This window comes from Vombatus ursinus, unplaced genomic scaffold (genome assembly GCF_900497805.2).
Source record: "Vombatus ursinus unplaced genomic scaffold, bare-nosed wombat genome assembly UNPS02014821.1, whole genome shotgun sequence".
NCBI lineage: Eukaryota > Metazoa > Chordata > Mammalia > Diprotodontia > Vombatidae > Vombatus > Vombatus ursinus.
Window position 1 is genome coordinate 32,804,712 of NW_020954599.1, and position 25,306 is coordinate 32,830,017.

Consider the following 25,306-nt stretch of genomic DNA (forward strand, 5'->3'; position numbering starts at 1 on the left):
AAAAGATGTCCTATCTGAGGGTTTCTAATGATGCCCTTCTTCCAATCTCTTTCTGATACCCTAAATACCAGTCTTACTCACCATCATGATCAGAGGAAAAAGATAAATTTAAGCTGCACAATCAAGTTTTAATTGAAAACTTGACTTTCTTGCTCCTTAAAGGGGGAGGTAAATTATGACTTTTGCTTTGAAAACAGTTTTGTCTGAAAGAATGCTCAACTGGAATTCAAACATGTTTTCCAATAAAAAATGACATCAAACTTCTAACTCATTGATTTAGTAAAATAGTTGGGGCAGCTATGATGAGGAGGAAAGAGTATTGACTTTGAAGCCAGAAGAACTAGATTCAAAACCTGCCTCTAACTTTGTGACAGTGGACAAGTCACTAAACTTCTCTGAGCCTCAGTTTCCTCATCTGTAAAATGGGGGTGATACTGGCCATACCTACCTTGTAGAATTATTAACAGTAGCAAAGATGGTAACTTACATCGTAAGTACAAACTTACATTTGTAAAATACATGCCAGATAATATCAGCTATCATACTAAAGAAGAAAACAATAATCATAATTAATTCCTGAAAAAACACATATTATAAACTGTCAATATTTACATGCTAGAGGAAAAATGTCACCACCATTAGTCACTAGTCCCAGCTACATAGTTAAGAAAGGATTAAGTGTTTGTTGAATGAAAGATTTATTCTTTTAAAATTTAGTTAACTAGAAGTCAATGACTTACCTCATGACTACAAAGTGCTTTTGAAAGCTGTTTCCGTTCCTGAGAATAGTATGCTGCTTGCTGATAATAAAAACCAGGATTCTGAGTTTGAATAGCTGTCAAACCTAATTTGATAGCTTCATCAAATAAATCCCCAAAGGCTTGGAACCTTCAAAGAAATAATATTAAAACAAAATTATTTATGCTCACTAATTATTCACTTTAGCAACATAAGACTTTCTGTCCATTTTTGGCAGGTTATAATTAAATTACACTCTTAATCAAGTTTAACATCAGTTATATCTTACTAAACTCTAGTAGCGATGAATAGTAGTTTTTACACAACTGCATCTGAACTCTCATAATAAAACTAGATCTCAATGTAGTACACAGTTCTCATCATTCAAGAACCTCTATGTTGCTGACAAGTGTTTCATTTACCCAGAAGACAAAGGAAAGGTCTCAAAAGTACCATAAACTACTGGTTTCCAGTAAGAGCTAACATGATCCAACATCAACTGCTAAAATAAATCTGAATGCATGCTGGCTAGCCAATTAAAAACCTTTGCATTAACATCAAACAAACCCTAGTATAATCTAGGATTAAATCCAACTCAATGTAAGATGTCCAAAGTTCTATGTATCATTTTTAAAACTAAAAACATACTGTTTAGACATCCAAGCGGCATGTTCAAAAGCCAACTCTGCACTTCCAATTTTTTTCTTACACAAATCTATGTGCTTTCGGAACTGAGCAATTGCATCCAATGGAGTGTTATGCTGGAAACACAGTCTGCAGATCTGTAAAACACAAAAATCACCTGTGGGTCAAGAACTGTGTCACCAAAAGGCACATACCCATTTTATACAATCCTACTGTAAGAACAACCAAAACCAGACATATCCCACCTTGAGAACCTTTAAAAGAGGATTACATTTCATCTGTTTAGCACAGTTACCATGAAGGCACTAGAGTTAGTTAATTTTAAGTTCTTATCTATGGATAAAAATAACAATACAGGACAAAAACAAAGATTAAATTTCAAAACGGATCCAGACTTTTAAAAATAGATAATAGACAGACAGACAGATAGACCGACAGACAGACACGCACGCACGCACACACACACACACACACACATACACACACACACACATATCTCAGGAATCTACAAAATATTCCATTAAAGTCAAAAGCCTAAATTAAATCTCTAGAACTGCCAGGGAATTAACAATTCTAAATACATTTATCCCTTCCACATCGTGACTTTCGCTATCACAGTTCTGATATATTGCGGGTAAGCACAGAAATTAAATGGAAATTTGGGGGGCATTCTGTGGAAGCTGCAGACAATACATGAAGGCCAGCAGATGACAAAGAAAAAGTTTAGAAACTCAGAAATGCATAAAATATGTGTATAGTATTGTATAATATCAATGTATTTTATCTTTTAATACCATAATAATTCAGATTTCTCTGGTATGAAGGTAGGGCCAAAAATTCTATGCAGATTTTCCAGATCAATGGGGCACTATACCCCTCTCCTCTGGTCCCCACCCCCGTGATGTGGAAGGTATAACTGTAAAACAATAACAATCTTGAATAAAAGCATCAAACTCAGAATGGCAAAAAAAATATTTAATCCTAAAAATAATACTAATAAAAACAATGCATCTCAAAATTTAAAAAAAAAAACTCTAGAAAGTAGTTTAAAAACTTTTCTCCTACCACTGTCTCTCCAACATTAACTCTCTCTGAGGAATTGGGCAAAGGCAAAAAGGGCATATGAGAACAGGAGAATCCACTAGTTGAAAAACCAAGAATTCATAATTAAGTTTCTCTGAATAAAAGTGTCTACTGGGGGAAACAAAGATAAAATTGGTGAAATGATAATAAAATGCCATGTTCTCAGAAGGAGAAACTGATTCTGACCTGAGGATTTAAAAAAAATATAATTATAGAATAGTTACCATCCTCTTACAGTCTTACTTTTTTAAATGAAAGAGGAAAAAAAATCCTCTTAATGGTTAAAACAGAATTGTTACCTTGTAGTTTATAAATCCTGCCATTGTTTTAATTTCCAGCATATTAGTTTCATGAGCTCTCAATTCATGTACAAGATTGTAGGCAGTCCTGTAGTTCCTAATAACAATATTTGGGAGTTAACTTTAAAAGACACATCACAAAGAACAATAACAACTATTAGGAATTAATTTATAAGGAAAAATACAAACAACAGATGATTCTTCCTGAGTGTTTCTCTGGCCCCAAAACTCATTTAACATATCATGTTCATCTCTGATTTCCTCACACAAGGAGCTCTAGTTTTAATTATTTTAATAATAGACAAAAAAAAATTTATCCTGCATCACTATGACTAAAAAGCAAGACAATACACATATCCCTTTTTACTCTACCATTCATTACCAAAAACTTCGTGGAAAATAAATTGTTTTTGTCTGGACCTTTGATTTCAATGGTATAAGGAATTCTCTAGATGTGGAAACTCCCTCTATGGATGCAGATCAAAAACCTCAGTCTTTGTGAAGTCACCTTTGGCACTGAGAGACTTCACCATGGTCTTAAAGTTAGCCTGCATCAGAGGTAGGATCTGAACTAAGGTCTTCTGGTGTACAAGGCTCTGACTCTACCTCTCCACAAGGTAAGAGAATAAAAAAATAATCAGCGTAACACAGAAGAGTAAGCAAGTTTTATGGACAATATGAATAGGACCCTTTGTAGCTATAGACACAGGGGAGAGGCAGAAAGTAGAAAGACTCTCCTGATACCTCACCTTCCCAATTTACTAAATTCTAATATGATAGAGCATCAAACCACTATCATTGTCACCTTCAACCCTAGGATACACTTAGTTGGGGGAGGGAGGGAAGGGATGGATTTTCTATACAAATGCAGTAGGGAAATCTTGCCTCTGAATACAGTGCTATTAAAATGGGAATGCTGGTCAATCCCAAAATGATCAATCTTGTTTGCTCATTATGGGTTTAACAAAAACATCATATGGATAGAAAAATACGTCCTTTTTTGGAAAGTTATTCTTTGCACAGATCTACGACAGACACCAATTGAGAATGACAGCATTTTAAAGTCTGAAATTTAGTTCAATAAGTAGATTCTTTTACACAAAGATCCAAGACAATTCTGAAGGTCTTATGATGAAAAATTCTATCCACCTCCAGTGAAAGAACAGACAGAATCTGAATGCAGATTGAAGCATACTGGGTTTTTTTTTTTCTCTTGTCTGTGTTTTCTTTCACAATATGATGAATATGGAAATGTTCTGCATGACTACACATATATAACGTTTATCAAACTGCTTGCCTTCTCAATGAAGGAGGAGGAAGGGGAGGGTAGGAGAGAATTTGGAACTTTAAATTGGTAAAAAATGAAGGTTAAAAATTATTTTTACATGTAACTGGAAAAAAATGAAATATTGAAATAAAGAAGTGGTTTCTTTTTTTCTGGGGGAGGGGGAGGAAAGGAAATAGAATTTCTTACTGTTCAAAAATTTTAAACATAACATAATGGTACATGCATACACAGAGACTATACCTTAGCTACTAGTTGGAATCAAGGTAGGTTAGAGGTCAGGAACTTTGGCCCTAATGAGGTGAGTAACGAGGGCAGACATAAAGTATATGTACAAAAGAAGAGGAAAGGGAGAGGGCAAAGAAAAATGAAAAAAAAAAGTGAATATGGGTGGAAGCACCAATAAAAACTGTGCTGTCAAGACCTGGAACATTGGCTATCTACCTCAGATGGCTCAATGGGAACAGTACCACAAATTAATATAATAAAATCTCAGAATAGGGTCTTCTTCATAGAAATAAATTAAGTCTTTCTTATTCATTTCTCTATCCAAAATAATTTCTTCCTAGGATTCTTGAAGAAAGGAACAAAGACTTAAGTAAGTTTTATAAAATCCTTGTTGTAACAAAAGTTTTGGAAAATAGCAGTCACATCAACTTTATAAAGTAATTATTTTATATCAACCTTTTGCATTAAGATACAAGGAATGTTGTGTGATTCCCACTATATTTTGAGTCTGGAAGGCAATGCAGCATATGGTCTGAAAGCTGGCCTCACAGTTAAGATGAAGACCTCATTTCAAGTTTGGTGTCTTGGCTGTGTGATCCTAGCAAAGGTACTGCCCAAGGTAATTCCTTAACACTATAAGTTGCAGAAAAGGTACTGATTTGCATTGGTTAAGGACTATACCCCATCAGGAGTACCCTAATTGACAAAATCACAGATGAAGACAAAAAAAATGTTGAACCTCAGTACAAGTAAACAGTCCTGTTTTGTCAAGAATCAAATAAGGCAGCTCCCATTTTGTTCCTTTATTTTTCTATTCGTCAATACTCATTTCTGTAAAAAATATCCTTATTTTCCTCTGCATTGCTGATCCCCTCCCTGCAAGGTGCCATTGGCAGCTGCATAAGCTCTTAATCTTCAAAGGCTTGGCAAGGGCAGGTGAGGAGACGGGAACTGTGCCAAGGTAGATTCTCTGTGGTTAAGTACTCTGTTACTTTCAGTGAGGTCTATGCCCTCTTTAAGACTCCTCTGATTGTCACTGCAATGCACCGGAAGGAAAAGGTACGTGAGCTGCCAAGGTTTACTGCTGTTGAAACCACATCAGTGAACAATTTCCCCTCTCCACTTTTAATAATACAACATCTAACGAGACTAAAACCTGAAGGATACACTATAAAATTGCTTTGCAAAGGTTATAATGTGTGCTCTAAAAGTACAGGAATGTTCCCCTAACCCCATTTCTGTTCACAAAGTAAGAAATCTCAAGGAAATTCTAAAGGAGAATCTAAGAAAACTAGAGTTCTCCAAAATAGAGTTCATCCAGTGGTATAGTTTTAAAATCATATCAGCCAATTAATTGCATATTTATTTAATTCAGAAATCAGTCTCATTAACAGGTCAAATGGAAATACCATTAAGAAATATGCATGGGGAAAAAAAGCCAAGTTAATAACAGAATTACACACTAAAAATTCCTTTGAATTTAAAAAAAATTCAGTGTTTATGAATAAAAATCAAAAGGCAAATAAATTATTCATATTAAATGAATATAAACTACTATGAAATTTATTCCAAGTTAGAAATAAGATATTAAAAGAACATATTTCTTTAGGAAAAGCACAGAAAATGTTAAACATGAGTCTAAGGTGACCATACATTTTAAAAATAAGATAATGTGGACACTGAGAATATTTCAAATTGCTAACAAAAAAAAAATAGGGAAAAAGTCTGGCAGTGATCATAGACTTACTTCAGAGCATTCTGTGTGTCTTGTTTAAGTTCACTGAAGAAAGCGATTTTGAATTGATGTCTGACAAATAAAAGCTAGAAAAATATAAAAATAAATTATTGCCACTTTATAAAATCCTATAATAGGAAGAAAATTACTGTATTAAATATCTATAAAGTGAATTTAAAAGTATAATTTAAAATATACAACACTGAAGCATGTGGAAGGACTGATAGATCAATCCGAAAAAGAGCTGCAAAAACTACATCCTACTTCTAAGTGCTTATTTTAAGCCCCACAGAGTAGGGAGACAGAGATTTTGAATTAATATTTTAACTCCATTTGAAGAAGAGTGATTTTACACAACTAAAAAGTCAAGCTTTTTTAAAGTACATTCTAAAATGATCTCTTTATAAAAATCAAATTTTAAAAATTTACTTTAGAATGATTAAAATGTTTTCATATTTTAAAAAAAAGGAATACGTACCTGGTGTGTTGTTTTATTCAAAAATTCTTTATGAGATTTTACCCTTCGGATCTCAGTGTAGTAGTAAGTCTGTGCATGTTCATAAAATGCATTTTCTAATCTGCAAAAGAAATGTTTTAATACTGAAATCACCATAAACTATTAACACTTTCAAAAGCGTTTTATTTATGAAGCCTGACTTTAGTTCTATGGTATATCATGTTTTACAATTTAATCATATAATTTTTTTTAAAAATTGAGGCAGCTAGGTGGCACAGTGGATAGAGAATAGAGTACTGGCCCTGGAGTCAGGAGGATCTGAGTTCAAATTCAGCCTCAGATGCTAGCTGTGTGACTCTGGGCAAGTCACTTAACCCCAATTGCCTCACCCAAAAAATAAATAAATAAATAAAGCAAAAATTCCGTTTACAATTCAGGCTATTACACCATCACAACATGAGATGTAGACATCTGGAAAAGCTGAAGGATACATACAGCTAGCATTTTAACAACTTCAGCAAATTTAATAGGTATATGGTAAGAACTAGTAAACTGAACAAACTCAAAAGAGACCCCAAAAATATAAATGAGGTAAAATAACTATCTCTGCAGCTATCATAGTAATACTTCATTTAGAACACTGGATGAGAAAGAACGGAATGAAAATTGTAAATATCCACAAAGCCGAAATCTCCTTCTGGAATATGAGAAAAACCAGAGTAAAACAGAAAAAATGAACTTTGAGTTTCTTCTTATCTAATAACAAAAGTGAAAGAATATTTTCAAGCTTTTTTCAATGAGTTTAAAACATCAAAGAAAATACAAAAGGACATGTAGAAATTATTTTAAAATCATTTTGAAGATTGTTTTTAGTTAAACTGTAAGTACTTTATGAAATATTAATGTTCAAATAGGAAAGGTTAAGAATCATACCTTCCAATTATATTTTTCAAGCAATATACTTATATGGCCTGTTTTTAAAAACAAGTAAATAAGACACAATAATGTATGGCTAGAACGCCTTATCTCATGGGGTTCCCAGAAACCTCACCCTGCCAAAATTATGTAGAACAAATTTAAAAAACCCTATATCCAATCTGAGGTATAGAGTCCACGTGCAACAAACCTAAAGTATTTCATGAAGCACTGAAAGTGCTTCGTTTCAGTTCTCAAAGTATGGCTTTGTCTCCAGAGATAACATTCTTATTCTTGTGCTACAGTTTTCAGGTCAAATAAATTCTATTCTTTCTCTTCATGTTTCTCTCTCTCTCTCTCTCCCCCTCTCTATTTATACACACACACACACACACACACACACACACACACTCACTTAGGCTTTACTTTTTCTGAATGTGAGGAATGTACCTTAGCAAAGGATTGGCATAGTGAGAAGCCAAGTTACTACCCTCCTTTTCCATATTTAAATGTAAAAGAGACAGGGTAGAAAACCAAGCAAAATTTTTTGAGCAGAATATTCCAGAAAAGTTTCAAGGTTATCAAACAAGAGTATTATTTTAGGTTTATGAAGAATTTTAAGTTGGTTTTTTGTTTGTTTTGTTTTGTTTTTGTTTCTCGAGGCAATTGGGATTAAGTGACTTGCTCAAGGTCACACAGCTAGTTAGTATCAAGTGTTTGAGGCCAAATTTCAACTCAGGTCCTCCTGACTCCAGGGCTGGTGCTTCATCCACTACACCACCTGAGCGTAAGAGGGTTATTTTAAACAAACATCTTTGCTCTATGGCATGAAGATGGACTGACATCAGGCTGACTAATGATTTTACTCAAATGTTAACATTTGTTCATTTTTCACGCTTTATTCCACACCAAAAGCCCACCCCACCAGGAGTGAACCATTCCTATGCTTCATTCATTTCAAGATATAATTCAAGTTCTGCCTTCACAACTCCTTTGGCTCTCAAAATCTTTCACTTTTTATTTCCTATAACACTTAAAAGAGTTAATTTTTTCATTATGTCTTGAAATGCTTCTTAGTTATTACTTACGTAATTTGTCTCCCAGGTGGACTGTAAAACTTTAAGACACCGAAAAGTCTTCTACTTCTTCTGAATCCATGTAATGTGGCACACAATGTGTTCTTAAATATACAACTTGCATTTTTTAATTTGCTGTTTAATTTTGTTATAAATGACTAGCATCTTTCTGTTGCCAGGAGGATACACTTAGCTAACTAGGGTAGTTGATTTGGGGTTGTTCTTTTGGCTGCCACTGACATGGCATGTTCACAGGCCACATTCCTTTGGTTGATGCAGGGACAGGGGCTCGCCTCTTGTGAATAAAATCCTGGTAGCTGGAGGCAGCCTGTGCATAACACAGCTTACAATTTCTAGTTCCAGGACCCTTAGGTTTCCAAACCACAACTGCATTATTTTTACAGGGCTTCAGACTGAGTACTACAGACTCTTCTGCTCCTGGGAGGCTCTACAACCAGCACAGACCTAGCAAACTATGATTAGTCAAGGAAAGCATCCTGGCCTAAGCAAAAAGAAAAACTATTACAGTAACTAAAACTTTAACAAAAGGAAGAAGAAAAGTAAGGAAAGCAGTAACAGTAGCAGCATAGGAATCTTGCTACTTTCATTATCTTCCTGTTCACTTTCTGCAGAGCAGGAGTTCTTAACCTAGAATCCACAAATTTGGTTCTTTTTAAAAAATATATATATACATTTTGAAAATTACATTTCAACATAATAGGTTTCCTTTGTAGTCCCACATATTTTATTTTGTATATAAAAAACATTCTGAGAAAGGGTTATAGACTTCAACAGACTCAAGACACACAAAAAGGTTAAGAATTCTTGTGATAGAGCCTTTTTTAGAGGATGGTGGGAGTGAAATATTGTGCTAATTTCTCCCACTATCCTGGATACCTTCTTCATCCCAATTCCTCACCAAAACATATATGGCACTTTCCCAGTTCTTCATAAAGAACTAGAGCAAGCATCAAAACTCAAACTACATGATTGGTACATTGAAACTGAAATCAGAAAAGGATATTGAATTCTCTATTTCAAAGGTGTCAAAGTCATGGAAGGCCCAGATTAAAATCTAACTGGGAAATGTTTAATAAAAGAACAACACAACATAATGTTCATTTGTGGTTTTGGAGGTCAATCTGCGGCCTGCAGGCATCTGTTTCTATTTGAGTTTGACATCACTTCTCTCTGCTATAATCAAAATTAAACTCTAAAAGACATACAAATATAGACATGAGAAAATGTGGCGTGCCCTAAATGAGACTATCACTCCACACGCAGTCTCCCAAGCCTATTTGTGATTTTTGCCAATGGAACTTATCCAAGAGCAAGCAAATCTTAATTCAGAGCTAAAAACATACAAAAAAACCCAAAACCATTCTCTGTAGTTAATTAATTTTTTAAAATAATAATTAGATATTTCAACTTAAATATTAACTTTGGTGAAATGAGTTTTTTAAAATGTATAGAATGTCCTTGTTTTTTAATCTCACTTAAGATTGTTGTGGCATAATAGAAAGAGCGGCCTATGTTCAAGTCCCAGATATGCCACTTACCAGTCAGGAGACACTGGGCAGACGACTTCCTCCCCTCACTTTAAAATGAAGAAGCTGTGGCCCAGGAAGGGGAATCAGGTCTGGAAAGCTCCTTCTAGCTCTAATTGGCTGTGGATTTTCTCTAAACTTATTGTGACTATATTTACCAATTTTAAGGTCGGTCATCCAGGTTGCAGTTAAGTAGATATTAATTCAATTCAAAAAATTATTTAAGTATAAGCTTGGGTTCTGTGATGCTGAGAAACTTTTCCCAGAGCACAGTGAGCTCCCTTCTGCTTTTAAATCCTTTTAAAAAGAATACATCTTCATCACTCACTGAGTCACTTAACAATACACTGTCTTTTACTGCTTTTTATCTATTTCATCTTCATCAGTCTTCTCTCCCCAATAACCTGAAGGTGCTCAAGGGAAGAGATTGATGTCATATTTCTCTTGGATCCCTCACAATACCTAGCACACTGGATGAGAAAGAACGGAATGAAAACTGGTATTCAAGAAAAAATTACTAAAATCGAAGGAGTGCAAAGTTAAGTTTACTGGGGTTCAAATGCAGGAAAAGAGAGACAGAGAGAAGAAAGGACGACAGACAGAAAGAAATGGAGACTGAGAGGAGGGAGACAGACAAAGAGAGAACAGATGAAAGTGGACAGACAGGAAGTAAGAGTGGACAGAGGCAGACAGAGACAAAGAGGGAGGGAGGGGAGACAGATGGAGAGATAAGGGACATAGAACAAAAAACTCAGGCCTGAAAGTTAATGTAGCAGAGCACAGATCAGCCCATTCCACTAAGCAGTGTAGTTACTGGGCTACATGGCATGAGTGACAGAGGACTGGCCTAGGGCTCCAGGATCCAACATCTCTGAGCCCTGGGATCCCAGCCAAGTTACCTGACTTTTCTGAGCTGCAGCTTCTTGAGTCTATAAAAGGAGACCATAACTGCACTACCTATCTCACAGAATTGATCTAAGGAAAATGTTTTCTAAAATACCATAAAAATGTGAGATAATATTGTAGAGAAGTTATCGTTTGACTCGCTCTACAAGGCAGGTCACACAGGGTTCTTCCTTGCTTTAAAAAAAAAAAAAAAGGCCACAAGCCTATAATGATTTGCATTTTGATACTGGAAAAGGCTATTTAAAATATAAAATCATTAACTACTCTATATATCATTCTTGTACATGAACAACAGCTCTTTCTTTACTCTACAACCTACCTTATAATATAACCCACAAGGTGATCAGTATGGGGTAGAACAAACAGAGATTTTCCCGAAAGTTCACAGGCATTACATAAAGCAGCTGCCCTTTCTGAAGCAATCACGTCTTCTCCTATTGCATGCCCACCACAAAGAGAATGAGAGGAAAAAAAGGAGTTAAGAACACAAAATAACTCTCTCTCCCAAGGCCACAATTACAAAGATAAACACCTAAATTGCTTTTCACCAATGGTAACTATCCTGGAGAAATAGTGAGATATTAAAGGAGAAGGAATTAAACAGAGAGTTCAGGAATCCTGACAGAGGTATGATACAGTAATGATGGACTTTTGTTTTTCCAAACCTCTCTTTGCTTAATCCAACTTTTGCTTTATTGATAATTTCATCCTTCAAAAGAAAACAAAGGAAACTTCTGTTCTCAACCTGATTCTGAACCAACAAGGAGAAACTGTCGCTAAAAAAGGAATAGGAACCTTGGGACCATGTGATCATTCAGTCATACAGCGTGGGATTAGAAACTTCCCTCTTCACTGAAGAAAAAGAGTTAATGGAAGGAAGAGGTTAAGTAACTTTCCCAGAGTCACCTAAGGAAAGTATGAGGTAGGATTTGAACTCAAGTCTCCTTGACTCCAAGATTTGCACCTAGCTAAACAATGCTGTAGATATAGTATACCTAAGTTCTAGCAAAGTAGATAAGCCAGTCTTTCATGCTAACAAGATGGAAAGATATGAGTTAGACAATAGTGGCCGGACATATTTTGAACTGGTTGATAGACTGAACCCAGAAAGTCAATGTCATCCGGGAAGGAGGTCTACAGTCCCTCTGTTATGTAGCATCTTTATTATTGATCTGAACTAAGGCATAGAAAACATGTGTTTCAACTTCACGAGTACAAAATGAAAGAGGCATGTTTAGACCACAGGCCCTGTTTTCACACTGCAAGCTCCAGTCATAACAATGTAACAGCAGAACTAAAATAGCTAATGCTATTAAGAGAGGAGTGGTTTACAGCAGACCCGCACAATTTGCCCGTAGGTAAGGGCCAAACTTAAAATAGGCTAAACTTCTTTGGGCCACAGATAGGTTTTTAGCAGCTCACTTTTCAAGTAAAGGCATAATTAATGATTAAACTATTTTGTAAATAAATCATATTTTTATAAAAGGGAAATTTCAATATTAATTAATTACACTTATTACTTAAGATTTTTATTTATCATGAAATCACATTAATGTTAAAAAAAATTACTTTGCTAAGTAGTATAAGGTTTAAAACATTTTTCGGTTTTCTTAGTGTTTACTTTTAGTAAAGCCCGAAAATACAGTGAAAAGATACGACTCTCACTCCTCTCAGACTAGAGACAGATTGACGATGATTGGTTGTCATGAGTCACGTGACAAACAAGAGAGAGGGTGCAGTGGTAACCCACCTGCCAAGTTATATGACAGGCACAATAGTGACTCACGGACAAAGCCCTCATTACATCTTTGCTTTCTTTTATATCCTCTACGTTTTTCGAGAGCTGCCCAAAATCCTTTGGCAGGCCACAAGTGGTCCGCAAGCCACATGTTGTGCAGGCCTGGTTTACAGAATGAATAAGGAAGATGATAGTCCCATTATATTCTCTCCAAGTCAGACCACTTCTAGAACACTATGTTCATTTCCACACATGACATTTTAGGAAGGACAGAAACAAGGTAGATCACATTCAGAAGAGGGTAATCAAGAATATTAGGAGACTAAAGAATATAACAAAAGAGGAAGGATCGATGGAACTGTTTAGCATGGAAAAAAGGAGATATAACAGTCTAATGTTTTTAAAGGCTGTAATGTCACATAGTAGAGGGATTAATTTTAATTTGCTTAGTTAAAGAGAGCAGAGCAATGAGTAGAAGTTGCAGAGAGTTAGATTTAGGCTTGATTTAAGGAAGAAATTCCTATCTATTAGAGCTTTGAAAAATGTAATAGTTCTAGAGGTTGTGAGGTCTTCGAGCTGAGACACAATTAAGGATTTTGGGGGGATCCTGGAACGGGAGTCTTGTTTGGATTAGAACTGATGGTCTCTGTGGTTCCTTCCAACTCTTAAAAGAGTCTACAATGTACCATTCTTAAAACATTAAAGGAACAACAGTTCCATAAGTTCATGTGTTACAAACTGCATATAGACATTAATCAAAAAATTTATGACAAGAATTTCTGGGAGATTAAAAAAAAGGATTAATACAAGTCAGATGAAGAGAATTATATAGTTTTATTAACCTTTTCATACCTGGAGGTAAGGGGGTTTTCTTTTGAATGAGAACCACAGCAACTTTTGTGTTTCTGCCTTGCAAACTTTGCCTGCATTATGAAAAAGAATATTTTAGGGGGGAAATATTTTAGCATAATGCTCATATGCTTTACTTTTTAGTTAAAATATCATAAGCTTAAAATATCATAATTCAACTGTCTAAAAAGGATCAGGAAAGGTACTGTCTTTCACCCAAAAAAGGGACACGAGCCCAAAACAACTTTCATTCTTACCAGCAATATCAGTAATCAGCAATTAAAGAAAATTCATAAAGATAAAAAAAATTTCAATTCTTTACCCAAAAAAATCTACTTAACTCAAAGTTAAGTTCACTGTACAATCCAACTAAAATTGTTAAATGTAAGCAAAAGCAGTTAGAAATGTAAGCTAATGCTACCTCTAGTTTTCTTCACATCATTCTATTCAGTAAAAACATTTAACACCTGCTAGCAGTGAAACATCCCTTTCTTTGGAGTTTAACTCTCCCCAGAGGGCTTAGTATAATCTAGTGTAATATAACGTTTGGCATTCAGTGGTTCTAAATAAATAGTGCTTCACAGTAACAGCCACATTGTGCGATGACTAACTTTGATAGACTTAGCTCTTCTCAGCAATGCGAGGATCTAAGACATCTCCAAAAGTCTCATGATGAAAAACGCTATCCACATTCAGAGAAAGAACTATGGAGTTTGAATGTAGATCGAAGCATTCTATTTGCTCTTTTTTTGCTTCTGTTTTGTTTTGTTTCCTCTTTCTTGTGGTTCCTCTTATTGGTTCTAATTCTTCCTTGCAACATGACTAATGTGAAAATATGTTTGGTAGGAATGTATATGTAGAGCCTATGTCAGATTGTATGCCATCTTGGGGAAGAAGGTGGGGAGGGAGAGGGAGAAAAAATTAAAATTCAAAAGCTTATGGAAGTGATTGTTGAAAAACTAAAAATAAATTAATTAATTTTTAAAAATAAATAAATAGTACTTGACAGATATAAACTACAAATGCTATACCTTACTATTTCCACTCTAGTAGCACACTCAGATTGCTTTTCTTTCCATTGAGGCTCATCCCAGTCCAATTCATAGAACACAACCACAAGTGCTGGAACCAAATTCAGGTGTTTGTTCATCCACCCAGTCTTTAAGATCCCTTTTGGAATGTACCACTCATAGGATGTCCTCTGCAAACATTAACACAGGCTAAGAGGTAAACTCACAAAGATGTTATTTGACGATTTTAGAGAAAGCAAGGAAGTACAATGGGTAGAAGACTTTCTCAAGTCCTTCTCATGGTTTTAGAAATCTACATGTCATTATTTATTGCCCTTCATTCTCCTATTCCATTGGAGGTGGGTTAAAAAGTAGATTTTAGTTAAGATGATATACAGGGTTTCCCAAAAGTCTTAGTGTACATTAAACTATTAAAGATTAAAACTGAACTGACTTCTGGGACACCCTGTACTCCTTTTGTAACAAGAAAAGAACAGATGGCTTTTGCAGCATCCAAGGGCCAAGCAAAATGGAACACGGTGCTTCAATATGGTGAAAAGAAAATTTACTAGATCGCAACCCAGATTCCAAAGATCTTCTTCATGAATTCAGCTGGAAATTCCAGGTGACATCTAAATTGCAGGGGTACGGCAATACACAATGCCCACTCTCTTAATAATACAATTCTTGTGGGAGAGGACAGTTAAAGCCAGTTGTCGTGAGCTGTCACCAAGCCAAGGCCTTGAAAAAATAATACTTGGGGCCAAACTCTCAAAGATGATGCAGAGCATCAAATCATTGTCTGAATGGTGGCTCAGCTGTCACCCAACATTAACAACAGAGAGGAAAACTAGTACAGAATGGTTAGTAACCGTCACATTATAAGATTTCAGAGAAAGCCTAATGTTTCCTGTGTAGAATCATAGAATTTTAAGAGCTCGAATCAATCTTAGAAATCATCTACTCCAAACTTCTCATTTTACATTTAAAGATACCAAGACCCGAAGAGATAAAATAACTTGGCTCAAGTCACACTATCAGGACGTGACGTAATTGAGACACGAATTCAGGCTGTCTGAGTCTAGAGTTCTTTCCACTCCATCATGCCACTGAGCTCCTGTGGCAGAGACGTTCTATATAAGCTTTCGTGTTTACAGCCTTTTATAAAATTATAGCCTTCAAAACATGCCATATGCCCTAAAGATCAGTCCTGAATACAAATGAATTGGAGCCAGAAGAGTAGAAAACTTTAGGAATTATAACGATGCATCCTGGAGATGATGGGAAATGCAGTAGCCGCTGGCATTGCCTTGTCTTTAGGTTTATGTCAAAACTTTCATTTTTAGTTAGTAAAACAAAATATACCACCAATTCGTGAAACAGAAATCCTTATAAATTCAAAATACTGCTTTCTAGTGTGTTAAAATATTAATACATTTTAACCCTCAAGGGCAATTAAGTGAATACTTCAATGTGAATAAAGTCTTGAAAAAGTTCAAACAGAAATGTCAGTTCAGGTACTATCACACACGTTCACACGCATGTGCACACACATACACCCCGCCCCACCCCCACTCGAGTGCAGAGTAAGACCGGTACCTTGGTCCTGCATTTTGGATATTCATGGTCACCTGGGAGCACTTTGAAAGAAATTGGTACTCGATCAGCTCTTCGATTGGCACAAAAAGCATCCCAAACAGCACGATGAACGGCATTATAAACTACATCAAGGCCAGTAAGGGTAACAAAGGCCATAGGCCGGCAACATAATTCCACAGGAAAGTCCCATCGGGTGGGACTCATCTTCAATGCTCTGTAAAAAACATTAAATAAAAAATTTTATTACATCCAAAAATAGTTGTTTAAAATCCCTAATTCTACTTGTCAATTTCTTCCATTAAGAAATTACTTTTTAAAAAAAGGCAAAAAAACACCTTTCAATTTCTATAATGACCATGAGGAGGAAAAGCAAGATACAAAGAAAAGTAAGATCAGAATTTCTGATGACAAAAAACAGAAACAGTGTTGGAGGGTGGGGGTGGGAAGACATATACACTAGTACACAACAGATGCAACTATGAATTGGTCCAACAATTCTGGAAATCAATTTATCAATTTGGAGTCATCCAAATAAACTGACTAAAATGTCCATATCCTTTGACCCAAAGATCCCAATGCTAGGCATGTATTTTAAGGAAGTCAAAGACAGGAAGAAAGACCTCATATATACCAAAATATTCATTGTGTCCAGTCATTCTGCAGTCATGCGTGGCTCTTTGTGACTCCCGTTAGAGTTTTCTTGGCAAAGATACTGGAGTGTTTTGCCATTTCCTTCTCCAACTCATTTTACAGGTGAGGAAACTGAGACAAACAGGGTTAAGTGACTTGCCCAAGGTCACTAGTAAGCGTCTGAGGCCAGATTTAATATTACAAAGATGAATCTTCTAGACTGCATGGCCCATATTTTATCCATTACACCACCCACCTGCCCATAAAATATTAATAGCAGCATTTTTTATAGTAGTAAAGAACTGAAAATAAAATAGATGTCCACTGACTACGAAATGGATAAACAAAATGCGGCACATAAACATCATGGAATAAGAAATTATAATTATGTCATAAGAAATTATAAATATGAAAACATAAACTGATGCAAAGGGAATAGAACCAGGAGAACAACATACATGACTAAAACAATGAAAACAGAACAAAAAAAGAACTGAATGCAGTGCAATTATGTCAACAAAACTAAAGAAGAAAGGAGAAAATGTACTTCCCTCCCTCTTTTTTGCAGAGGCAGGAAACTATGAGTATGGAACACCAAAACCCCTGCTGACATATTAACTAGTTTTGCTCAATTGCCTTTTCCCCCTTTTTAATTCTTTGTTACAAGGGACAGCTCACTAAATCAAGGGAGAGATGCATATTTAGGAAAAAAAGTGATCTCAAAATAAAAGATATCTATAAAATTAGGATTTCTAACCCAATCAAGCATTAACGGCATCATATATAAATAGGTTTAAATATGATAAATTAAACAGATTTAAAGAACTACTTCTGCCAGAAATGAATAGTTCATTAGTAGTGTTTTTATATTTAGTCTTACAAAACAGTCATAAGAGCTCAGTCTCCTTTTTCATGATTTTTCTCATTTATTTTTCAAGTCTGACTTACTTAAAAATCATACATACTCTTTGTACCTCAACAAGAGTAGAGGGCAGGTGAAGTGTGGTTCCATGATTTCATTAATGTGTGAAAACCCTTCCCACTTAGCCATTCCTCAATAACTTAAGCCACAGAAAGGTACTTGGAGGTGGGGGGAGGGGGTGTGGGACAGGTCACACACAACTTGAAAGTATAATTGTGAATGAGAATGGGACTAACTCATCCATAAAACAGGAGAGCATAGGAGAACAGATTAGGAAACCAGAATCCAACAACATGTTGTTTACAAAAAAACACACTTGAAACAGAAAGATACACATAGAGTTAAAATAAGGTGCTGGAGCAGAATTTATTATGCTTCAGTTTAAGTAAAAAAGTCAGAGGTGGCAATCATGATCTCAGACAAAGCAAAAGTAAAAAAGAGTTAAAAAGAGAAAAACAAGGAAACTTTATTTTGCTAAAACATACCATAGACAATGAATAAATATCAATACTAAAAATATATGCACCAATGGCAAAGCATCCAAAATCTTTTAAAGGAAAAGCTAGAGTTGTAGGATGAAACAGAAAGTCACGCTATATTAGCAGAGTACCTTAAATTACCCCTCTCAGATGTAGATAAATTCAATCATAAATTAAACAAGAAAGAATTTAAGATGAATAGAATTTTAGAAAGGTTAGATATGACAGACCTCTGGAGAATACCGAATAGAATAGAAAGGAGTATACCTTATTTCTCAACTGTGCACAGCACCTTAACAAAAACTGACAATGTATTTAGGCATAAAAACTTCACAAATAAATGCAGAAAAACAGAAATATTTAAATACATCTTTTTATAACTATAATGCAATAAAAATGCTTTCAGTGAAGGGCTTTTGAAGCATGGATTAAAAATTAAATGGAAACTAAATAACCTAATCCTAAAGAATGAGTGGTTCAAAGAACAAATCATAGAAACAATAATTTCATTTAAAATAATAGTAACAATAAGATAACTAGCAGTACTTAGGGAAAAATTTATATCTCTAAAGGCTTAGATCAATAAAAGAAAGAAAGAACAGATCAACAAATCGGGCACACAACTTAAAAAAACCCTCAAAACTAGGGAGAGAAACCAACAAATTAAAACCTCTCAAGCAAACACCAAAACAGAAATCCTGAGTATCAAGGGGACATTAATAAAATTGAAAGTTAAGAGAAAAAAAAACCAAACCACTGAATTAAATAAGTAAAACTAGGAGCTGGTTTTATGAAAAAAATAAATAAAAAGGATAAACCATTCACTAATTTGATTCTAAAAAAAGAAAGAAGGAAACCAAATTACCAGTATCAAAAATAAAAAAGCAAATTCACAACAATGAGGAAACAAAAGCAACTATTAGGAGATGTGTTGTCAAACTATCTGCCAATAAAACTATCAACCTAAATGAAATAGATGAATATTTACAAAAATGCAAATTACTCATATTAACAGAATAGGAAACATACTTCAATAACCCTATCTTAGAAAAAAAAATTGAAAAAACTATAAATCAGCTCCCTAAGGGTGGGGAAAAAAAAAACCAAGACCAGATATATTTACAAGTGAATTCTATCAAACATTTAAAGAACAATTAATTCCAGTACTACATAAACTATCTGAAAAAAAAATTAAGGGAGTCCTACCAAATTCCTTCTATGACACAAATATGGTCTTGATAACTAAACCAAAGTGTCAAAACAGAAAAAGAAAGCAGCATGAAGCACTAAGAGATTAAATCACTTGCTGCTGGTCACACAAGTGGCATATATCTGAGGCAGGATTTGAACATAGGTCTTCCTCACTCCTGCTATCTATTTTGACACTTACTTTAACTACAAAAGTAAAAATTTCTACTCAGGAAGTGAAGAGAGAAGTAAAAAAAAGGGGGAAGAAGAGACTATTTAAAAGCATTTGTTTTTGGTGTATAGCCTTTAGGAGAAAAAAAGATACAGGTGCATCCTGATTTTTTAAAAAATATAAAAATTGGTATTCAAAGCACCGACATTAGAAGGTGAATTTTCACAGTACCAAAAGATTTACCAAAAAGTTCCTTTCAATAGTAAGTTATATTATATGATCACAAAATGTTAAATAATACAGTAATAAACCTTCTAGCACTCTTTAAAACACGATTTTTGAGATCTAACTTTAGAGGAACATAAATTGTAATAGAGAAGGATATCTGGGGAGCTACCTGGAGCAGTGAATAGAGTGCCAGGACTGGAATAAGGAAGACCTGAGTTCAAATTCAGCTTTAGACACATACTAGACATGTGACCCTAGGCAAGTCACTTAAAACTGTTTGCCTAAGTTTTCTCAACTGTAAAATGAGCTGGAGAGGAAATGGCAAACTACTTCACTATCTTTGCCAAGAAAACCCCAAATGGGGTCACAAAGAGTCAGATATGACTGAAGACGACTAAACAACAGCAGAATGACATCTAAAAACATGGAACATATGTTTCTAAAAAAATTTAGGCTGGATCATAGGATGTAAAAATTGAATGGGCCTTATAGATCATCTAGTCTGTCTCCCTAACACAAATAAGGAAACCAAAGAAAAATCATAGCTAACATTTATACAGTGCCTTAAAGTTTACAAAGCACCTTACATATATTATCTTCTTTGGTTCCCACAGCAACCCTGTGAGGTAGGTGCTATTATTATCTCATTTTTACAGATGAGGAAGCTGATGATGAGAAGAATGAAGTGACTTCCAAGTTCAGCTTTGTGCTACCTAGATGCCTTGTATCTAGATCTGACCTTGTAACTCTTCTGCCAAAAGCTTTTTAAAGGCTTTCTGCAATCTACTTTCCAAAGCTAAAACTCCTTGGGCTGGACTTCCACGCCCTCCAGTCTGGCACCCCTCTATCTTTTCAGCTTCCTCATATTATTGTCTTCCATGTGCTCTAAGTCTGTGGTTCTCAAAGGATGATCCAAACACCCCTGGACATTGTTCATAGGATCTGCAAGATTAAAACTATTTTTATAATAATGCTAATGTTTTAATTTCTAATATAGTAAATATTAATAGCTGCAACCCACATAAATAAGAGCTCTTTGGGGAGTCTTCACTAATTTTTAAGTCTTAAGTATTGAATCCAAAAAGTCTGAGACCTACATAGCTCAATGCTGTTGGACTAATCCCAGTGACTGGAACACCTCCTCACTTTCCTATTTTCATGCCTTTGCTAAAGTTATTTCTTATGCTTGGAACATTTTCCAATTTCACTCATCCTTTTAGACCCTTTGTTCACACCTCTCATATACACTTAATTTAATAGTTTTGTATTACAATTATTTTTGCACTTGAACCTTCTACCAGAATGAGTCTATAGATGAGAAAAAAATTACAGTTAACCTCACCAACAAGCTACCTCTCCAATTAACTTCTCTAATCTTTCCCCTCCTCCCTAAAGTGTCTGCTCCCCAAAGCTCTGTCCTCCATCCTCCTTTCTTTTCTATCTATGTGAATTCCTTTGGCAATCTCCTTTACAATCACCCTCTATGAAGATGATTGCCAGACTTATAACTGACCTCTCCCAACCTCTAGTTTCACATCCTCATGTATCTGAAGAACCTCTCTACTTGGATATACAATACATAGCTTAAGGTCAACATGTTCAAAACTAAGCTTTTCATCTCTCCCTCAAAAACTACTCCTCCATTATTTAATTTCAACATCTCAGTGCACTGCTACATGAGGAAGAAGAATAAGCACTAATCAAGTCAGACAGACCAAATCACGTCACAAAGAAATTTTGTGTTGGAGATGGTAAAATTTTGGAAGCACTAAGCCATCAATTTTAAATTCTCTCCAAAAGGGGAAAGTAGAACCATTTTTAAAGAAAAAATTAGACAGGATTCTTACCCAAAAAGATATCAGCCACTACTAACTTTCATGTCTCCTTTTTAAAGTGTGACCCTAGACAAGTCACTTAACCCCATTGCTTAGCAAAAAATTTTTTAAAAAAATCTCAGATTTATATGTACATCAAAAATGGAAAAAAAAATTATATGGAGGGTATATGAGAAAAGAACAAGACATAAAGGATAATGAACTGGACTTAGATCAAGAAAACAGACTAGGGTTCAAATGATGTTCCTGACACATACTGTCTCTATTACTCCGTACATGCTAGTGACCCCAGACCAAAAAAAAAAAAGTGCATTGGTAAATGTAATTTCTGGTCCTGTACTTCCCCCCAAAAAAACCAGGAGTGGTAAATTATTACCTACTGCAGGTCAAGCTTCACAGTCACACAAATGCCTGAAAAGTACAATTTATTGTTGTTGATTGCTTGCTAAAGGCATTTGACTCAATATATGATTTTAAAAGCATCCTTAGTAAGATGACTCCCAAGTATACGTCAAAATTTCTCAATAGATCAAATCACAGATATGATTTTGTTCAAGATCTCCTGATTATCAACAGGGAGAGGTACATCGCACAATGGAAAATATGCTAGATTTGGATCTGGGTTCAAATCCCAACTCTATATTTGCTACCTACATCACCTCAAATGAGCTACTTAACCTTCTCTGCTTCTCAATTTCCCAACCTATAATGTAAGAAGGAATGTAGAAAGGGGGGGGAAGGGGGAGGCAAGGACCACATGATCTCTAAGGTCCTTCCAGCTGTAAATCTATAATAAATCTATAATCTTATGATCCAAGTCCTACAGAGTCCAAAAGGAAGAGATTCCCTTTAGATAAATATCCTTCAGATACTCTCATTTGCGGATGACATTATGCCAGCTGAATTATGCCTAAGCCTCTTAAGAAATGAACCCAGCAATACACACAGGAAAGACCAAATGAAACAACACCTATTGTGAAAAGTATGTGTGGTCAGACATCCGCTGGCACAAAAATTATGACAGTACAGCAGACACAGCTGAGGCCCTTTGCAGTACTGTATAGAGCTGGACTTGCAGTCGAGAAGAACTGAGTTCAAATCCCACTTCAGACACTAGTTGCGTGACACTGGGCAAATCACAAATCTCAGTCTAAGTTTATTTATCTGTAAAATGGGGCTAATAACAGAATCTAATTTACAAGGTAGTTTGTGAAGAACAAGAAATAATATATAATAAAGCACTTGGCAAAACAGATAAATTTGCAAAACATAATAAATTTTAGCTATTGATGGCTATTATGTATAATTAGATAAGCTAAAAATTTAAGAAGAGAGCTTGCTGAATTGCATTTGGATAACTGCAAATAGCTCCCAAGCAATTCTGAAAGGCTGACAGAAAAATCCATTTTTAGTACCAATATCTGCTTGCTAATGCTACATGGCATCAAGTCACAGAACACCATAACCTTCAAAGAATCAAAATTGTGAGTGACCTAATGGACAATAGAATGAGGTATGGTGCATATAACTAGAAAGGAGGTGAGGTAGTCATACAGTAAGAACAAGGAGCAGCCCACCAGTACAAAAAATATGGAAGATCTAAAATAAAAAACCTGGGATTACAGAGAAGTTTCATGGAAAAATTAGCCAATCAATAAACATTTATTAAGGACCAGGGATCTAAATACAAATGAAAACAAAGACAGCCCCTGCCTTCAAGAAGCTTTATAATCTAATAAAGGACAGATACAAGAATCTATATGATATAAATGAGCAGATGTTTGCTATTTATTGGAGGTGGTACTCACACTGCTGAGATGAAGGATGGAAGTAAGAATCCATATCCTTTTACTAGACTATAAACTTCATGAAGATAGGAACCATGTCTCATCTAAGCACTGCATCACATCCAGTCATTAGCACAGTGTATGGCACAAAGGATCTAACCAATGTCCTGTGAACTGAATTGAGTTGAATAAACAACCTGAAGGCCTTCCAGCTTGGTAAAACCTGACAGAACTTGTAAGCCAGTGAGAGTTCTCAAAAACTAGCATTACCCCCTGGAACCACTCTGGGCTCTGACAGATGAGCTTTCACCTTCTCTTGTCTGGAACTAAGCCTCTACGTGACCTGCACCCACAAGCTCAATATGACTACCCCTTCCTCCCAGCTTTCCTTTATTTGCTGTCTTCTCCCCCTAGAACCATAACCTCCTTCACAGTTGGGCTTATCTTGCTTACGTGTATATATATATATACACACACACACACACACACACACACACACACACACACGCTTTATACAGTGCCTGGTGTATCTATCACCTCCACAGCATGAAAAGATATCAGAAGATAACTTTGGAGCAGATGAACTAAGAGAGAAAAAGAATATTTGTGAAAACCTGACCACGTGCTAATCTGTGCCTAACAGAATGGTATAAAATTGCATTTATAATTTGTCCCTATGTAATTTATACCCCAGGATTCCCTTATGCTGTACTAAAAGTTCGTGCACTTCAAATGGTAGCCCAGTGTGCCACAGAGGGCAATGAAGAGGGAAAGACCAGAGAAGCCTGAACACATCTGTTGTAGAAAAACCTTGTCCCCCTAGGAGACAAGTGAATAACAGCTAACCAAGGCAAGCTTCAAGGAAGCTTCCTGTCCTTGTTCGGTTTATTAAATAGCTTTCTGAGGATGAATGGTTTTGAAATGAGTTTTAAATGAAGCATGGTAGTGACCTGACATATGGGAACCACATAGCTGCATAATTTAGCACATGCATAGCATGACACAATAACTAGAAATCCATACCCACAAAATTGTGAGATTGTACTCAATTTTCCTTCTCTGCAAAAAGGGTTTAACTAAGTAATACCCCTTAAGGTCACCTCCAAGGCCAAATAAATGCTTGTTGACTGACTGTAAAAAGGTCCAGTGGCTTCATCAGCCTGCCAAAGGGGACCACAGGGGCAGCTAGGTGGCGCAGTGGATAGAGCACCGGCCCTGAAGTCAGGAGGACCTGAGTTCAAATTGGAACTCACACCAAACACTTGACACTTACTAGCTGTGTGACCCTGGGCAAGTCACTTAATCCCAATAGCCTTAAAACACACACACACACACACACACACACAAAGGGGACCACGACATAAAAAAGCGTTGGAACCCCCAGATCTAACCCAATCCCCTACTTTTACAGGTGAGGAAACTGAGGTCCGGAGAGTCGGACAGGGCCTTAACCAAGATCACCCAGTTCGGAAGCGACTGAGACTAGATTCAAACTCAAGCCCTCTGACACCAAACGCCGCAACTACCAAAAGCGATCTCGCTGTGGAAAGAAGGTCGAGGGAGAACTGTCCGGTCCCAGGCCCGCTGCTGCATTCCGGCCGCCCGAGCCCCGGACCCCGGCCCCTGAGGACTGGAACCCGGGGAGGGGGAGCCGCGCCCAGCCCCGTACCTCGGCGCTCCGGGGGCCCCTGCTGCCGCGGCCCGCACGGAAAAGGGAAGAGGAGGGACGTGGGGTCACAGAGCGCGGATCAACCGCCGCACTCACCCCTCAAACCCCCAGACTCAGCCCCGGCGCCTGGCTCACTTCACCGTCCCCGCCCCCTCTCACCCAGGAAGCGAACGAGGAGCTGGGTGGGACCACGACGTCTGCCGACCCCCTGCGTCCCCGCCCCTTCCGGTTGTTCTCAAGGCGCGTGGGGATAGAAGGGGAGCAGTTTCAGCTTCTAGGGAGCGGA

The 25,306-nt window shown here is 36.3% G+C and overlaps 1 protein-coding gene across 5 annotated transcripts in view; it reads right to left on the reverse strand.

Annotated features, from left to right (window-relative positions):
• Positions 1 to 25,266, reverse strand: part of TRAPPC11 (trafficking protein particle complex 11) — a 71,021-nt gene extending 45,755 nt beyond the window's left edge. The window contains exons 1-10 of one of the 5 annotated variants that reach the window (XM_027837507.1): positions 25,180 to 25,266; positions 16,111 to 16,324; positions 14,533 to 14,702; positions 13,505 to 13,575; positions 11,234 to 11,348; positions 6,492 to 6,591; positions 6,026 to 6,099; positions 2,766 to 2,862; positions 1,387 to 1,520; positions 741 to 888 (exon numbers count right to left, since the gene is read on the reverse strand). In XM_027837507.1, the coding sequence (XP_027693308.1) occupies positions 741 to 888; positions 1,387 to 1,520; positions 2,766 to 2,862; positions 6,026 to 6,099; positions 6,492 to 6,591; positions 11,234 to 11,348; positions 13,505 to 13,575; positions 14,533 to 14,702; positions 16,111 to 16,314 (1,113 nt within the window). In that variant the 5' untranslated portion in view covers positions 16,315 to 16,324; positions 25,180 to 25,266. The other 4 variants (XM_027837506.1, XM_027837509.1, XM_027837505.1 and 1 more) reach the window with 4 other exon arrangements.
• Between the last annotated feature and the right edge of the window lie 40 nt (positions 25,267 to 25,306).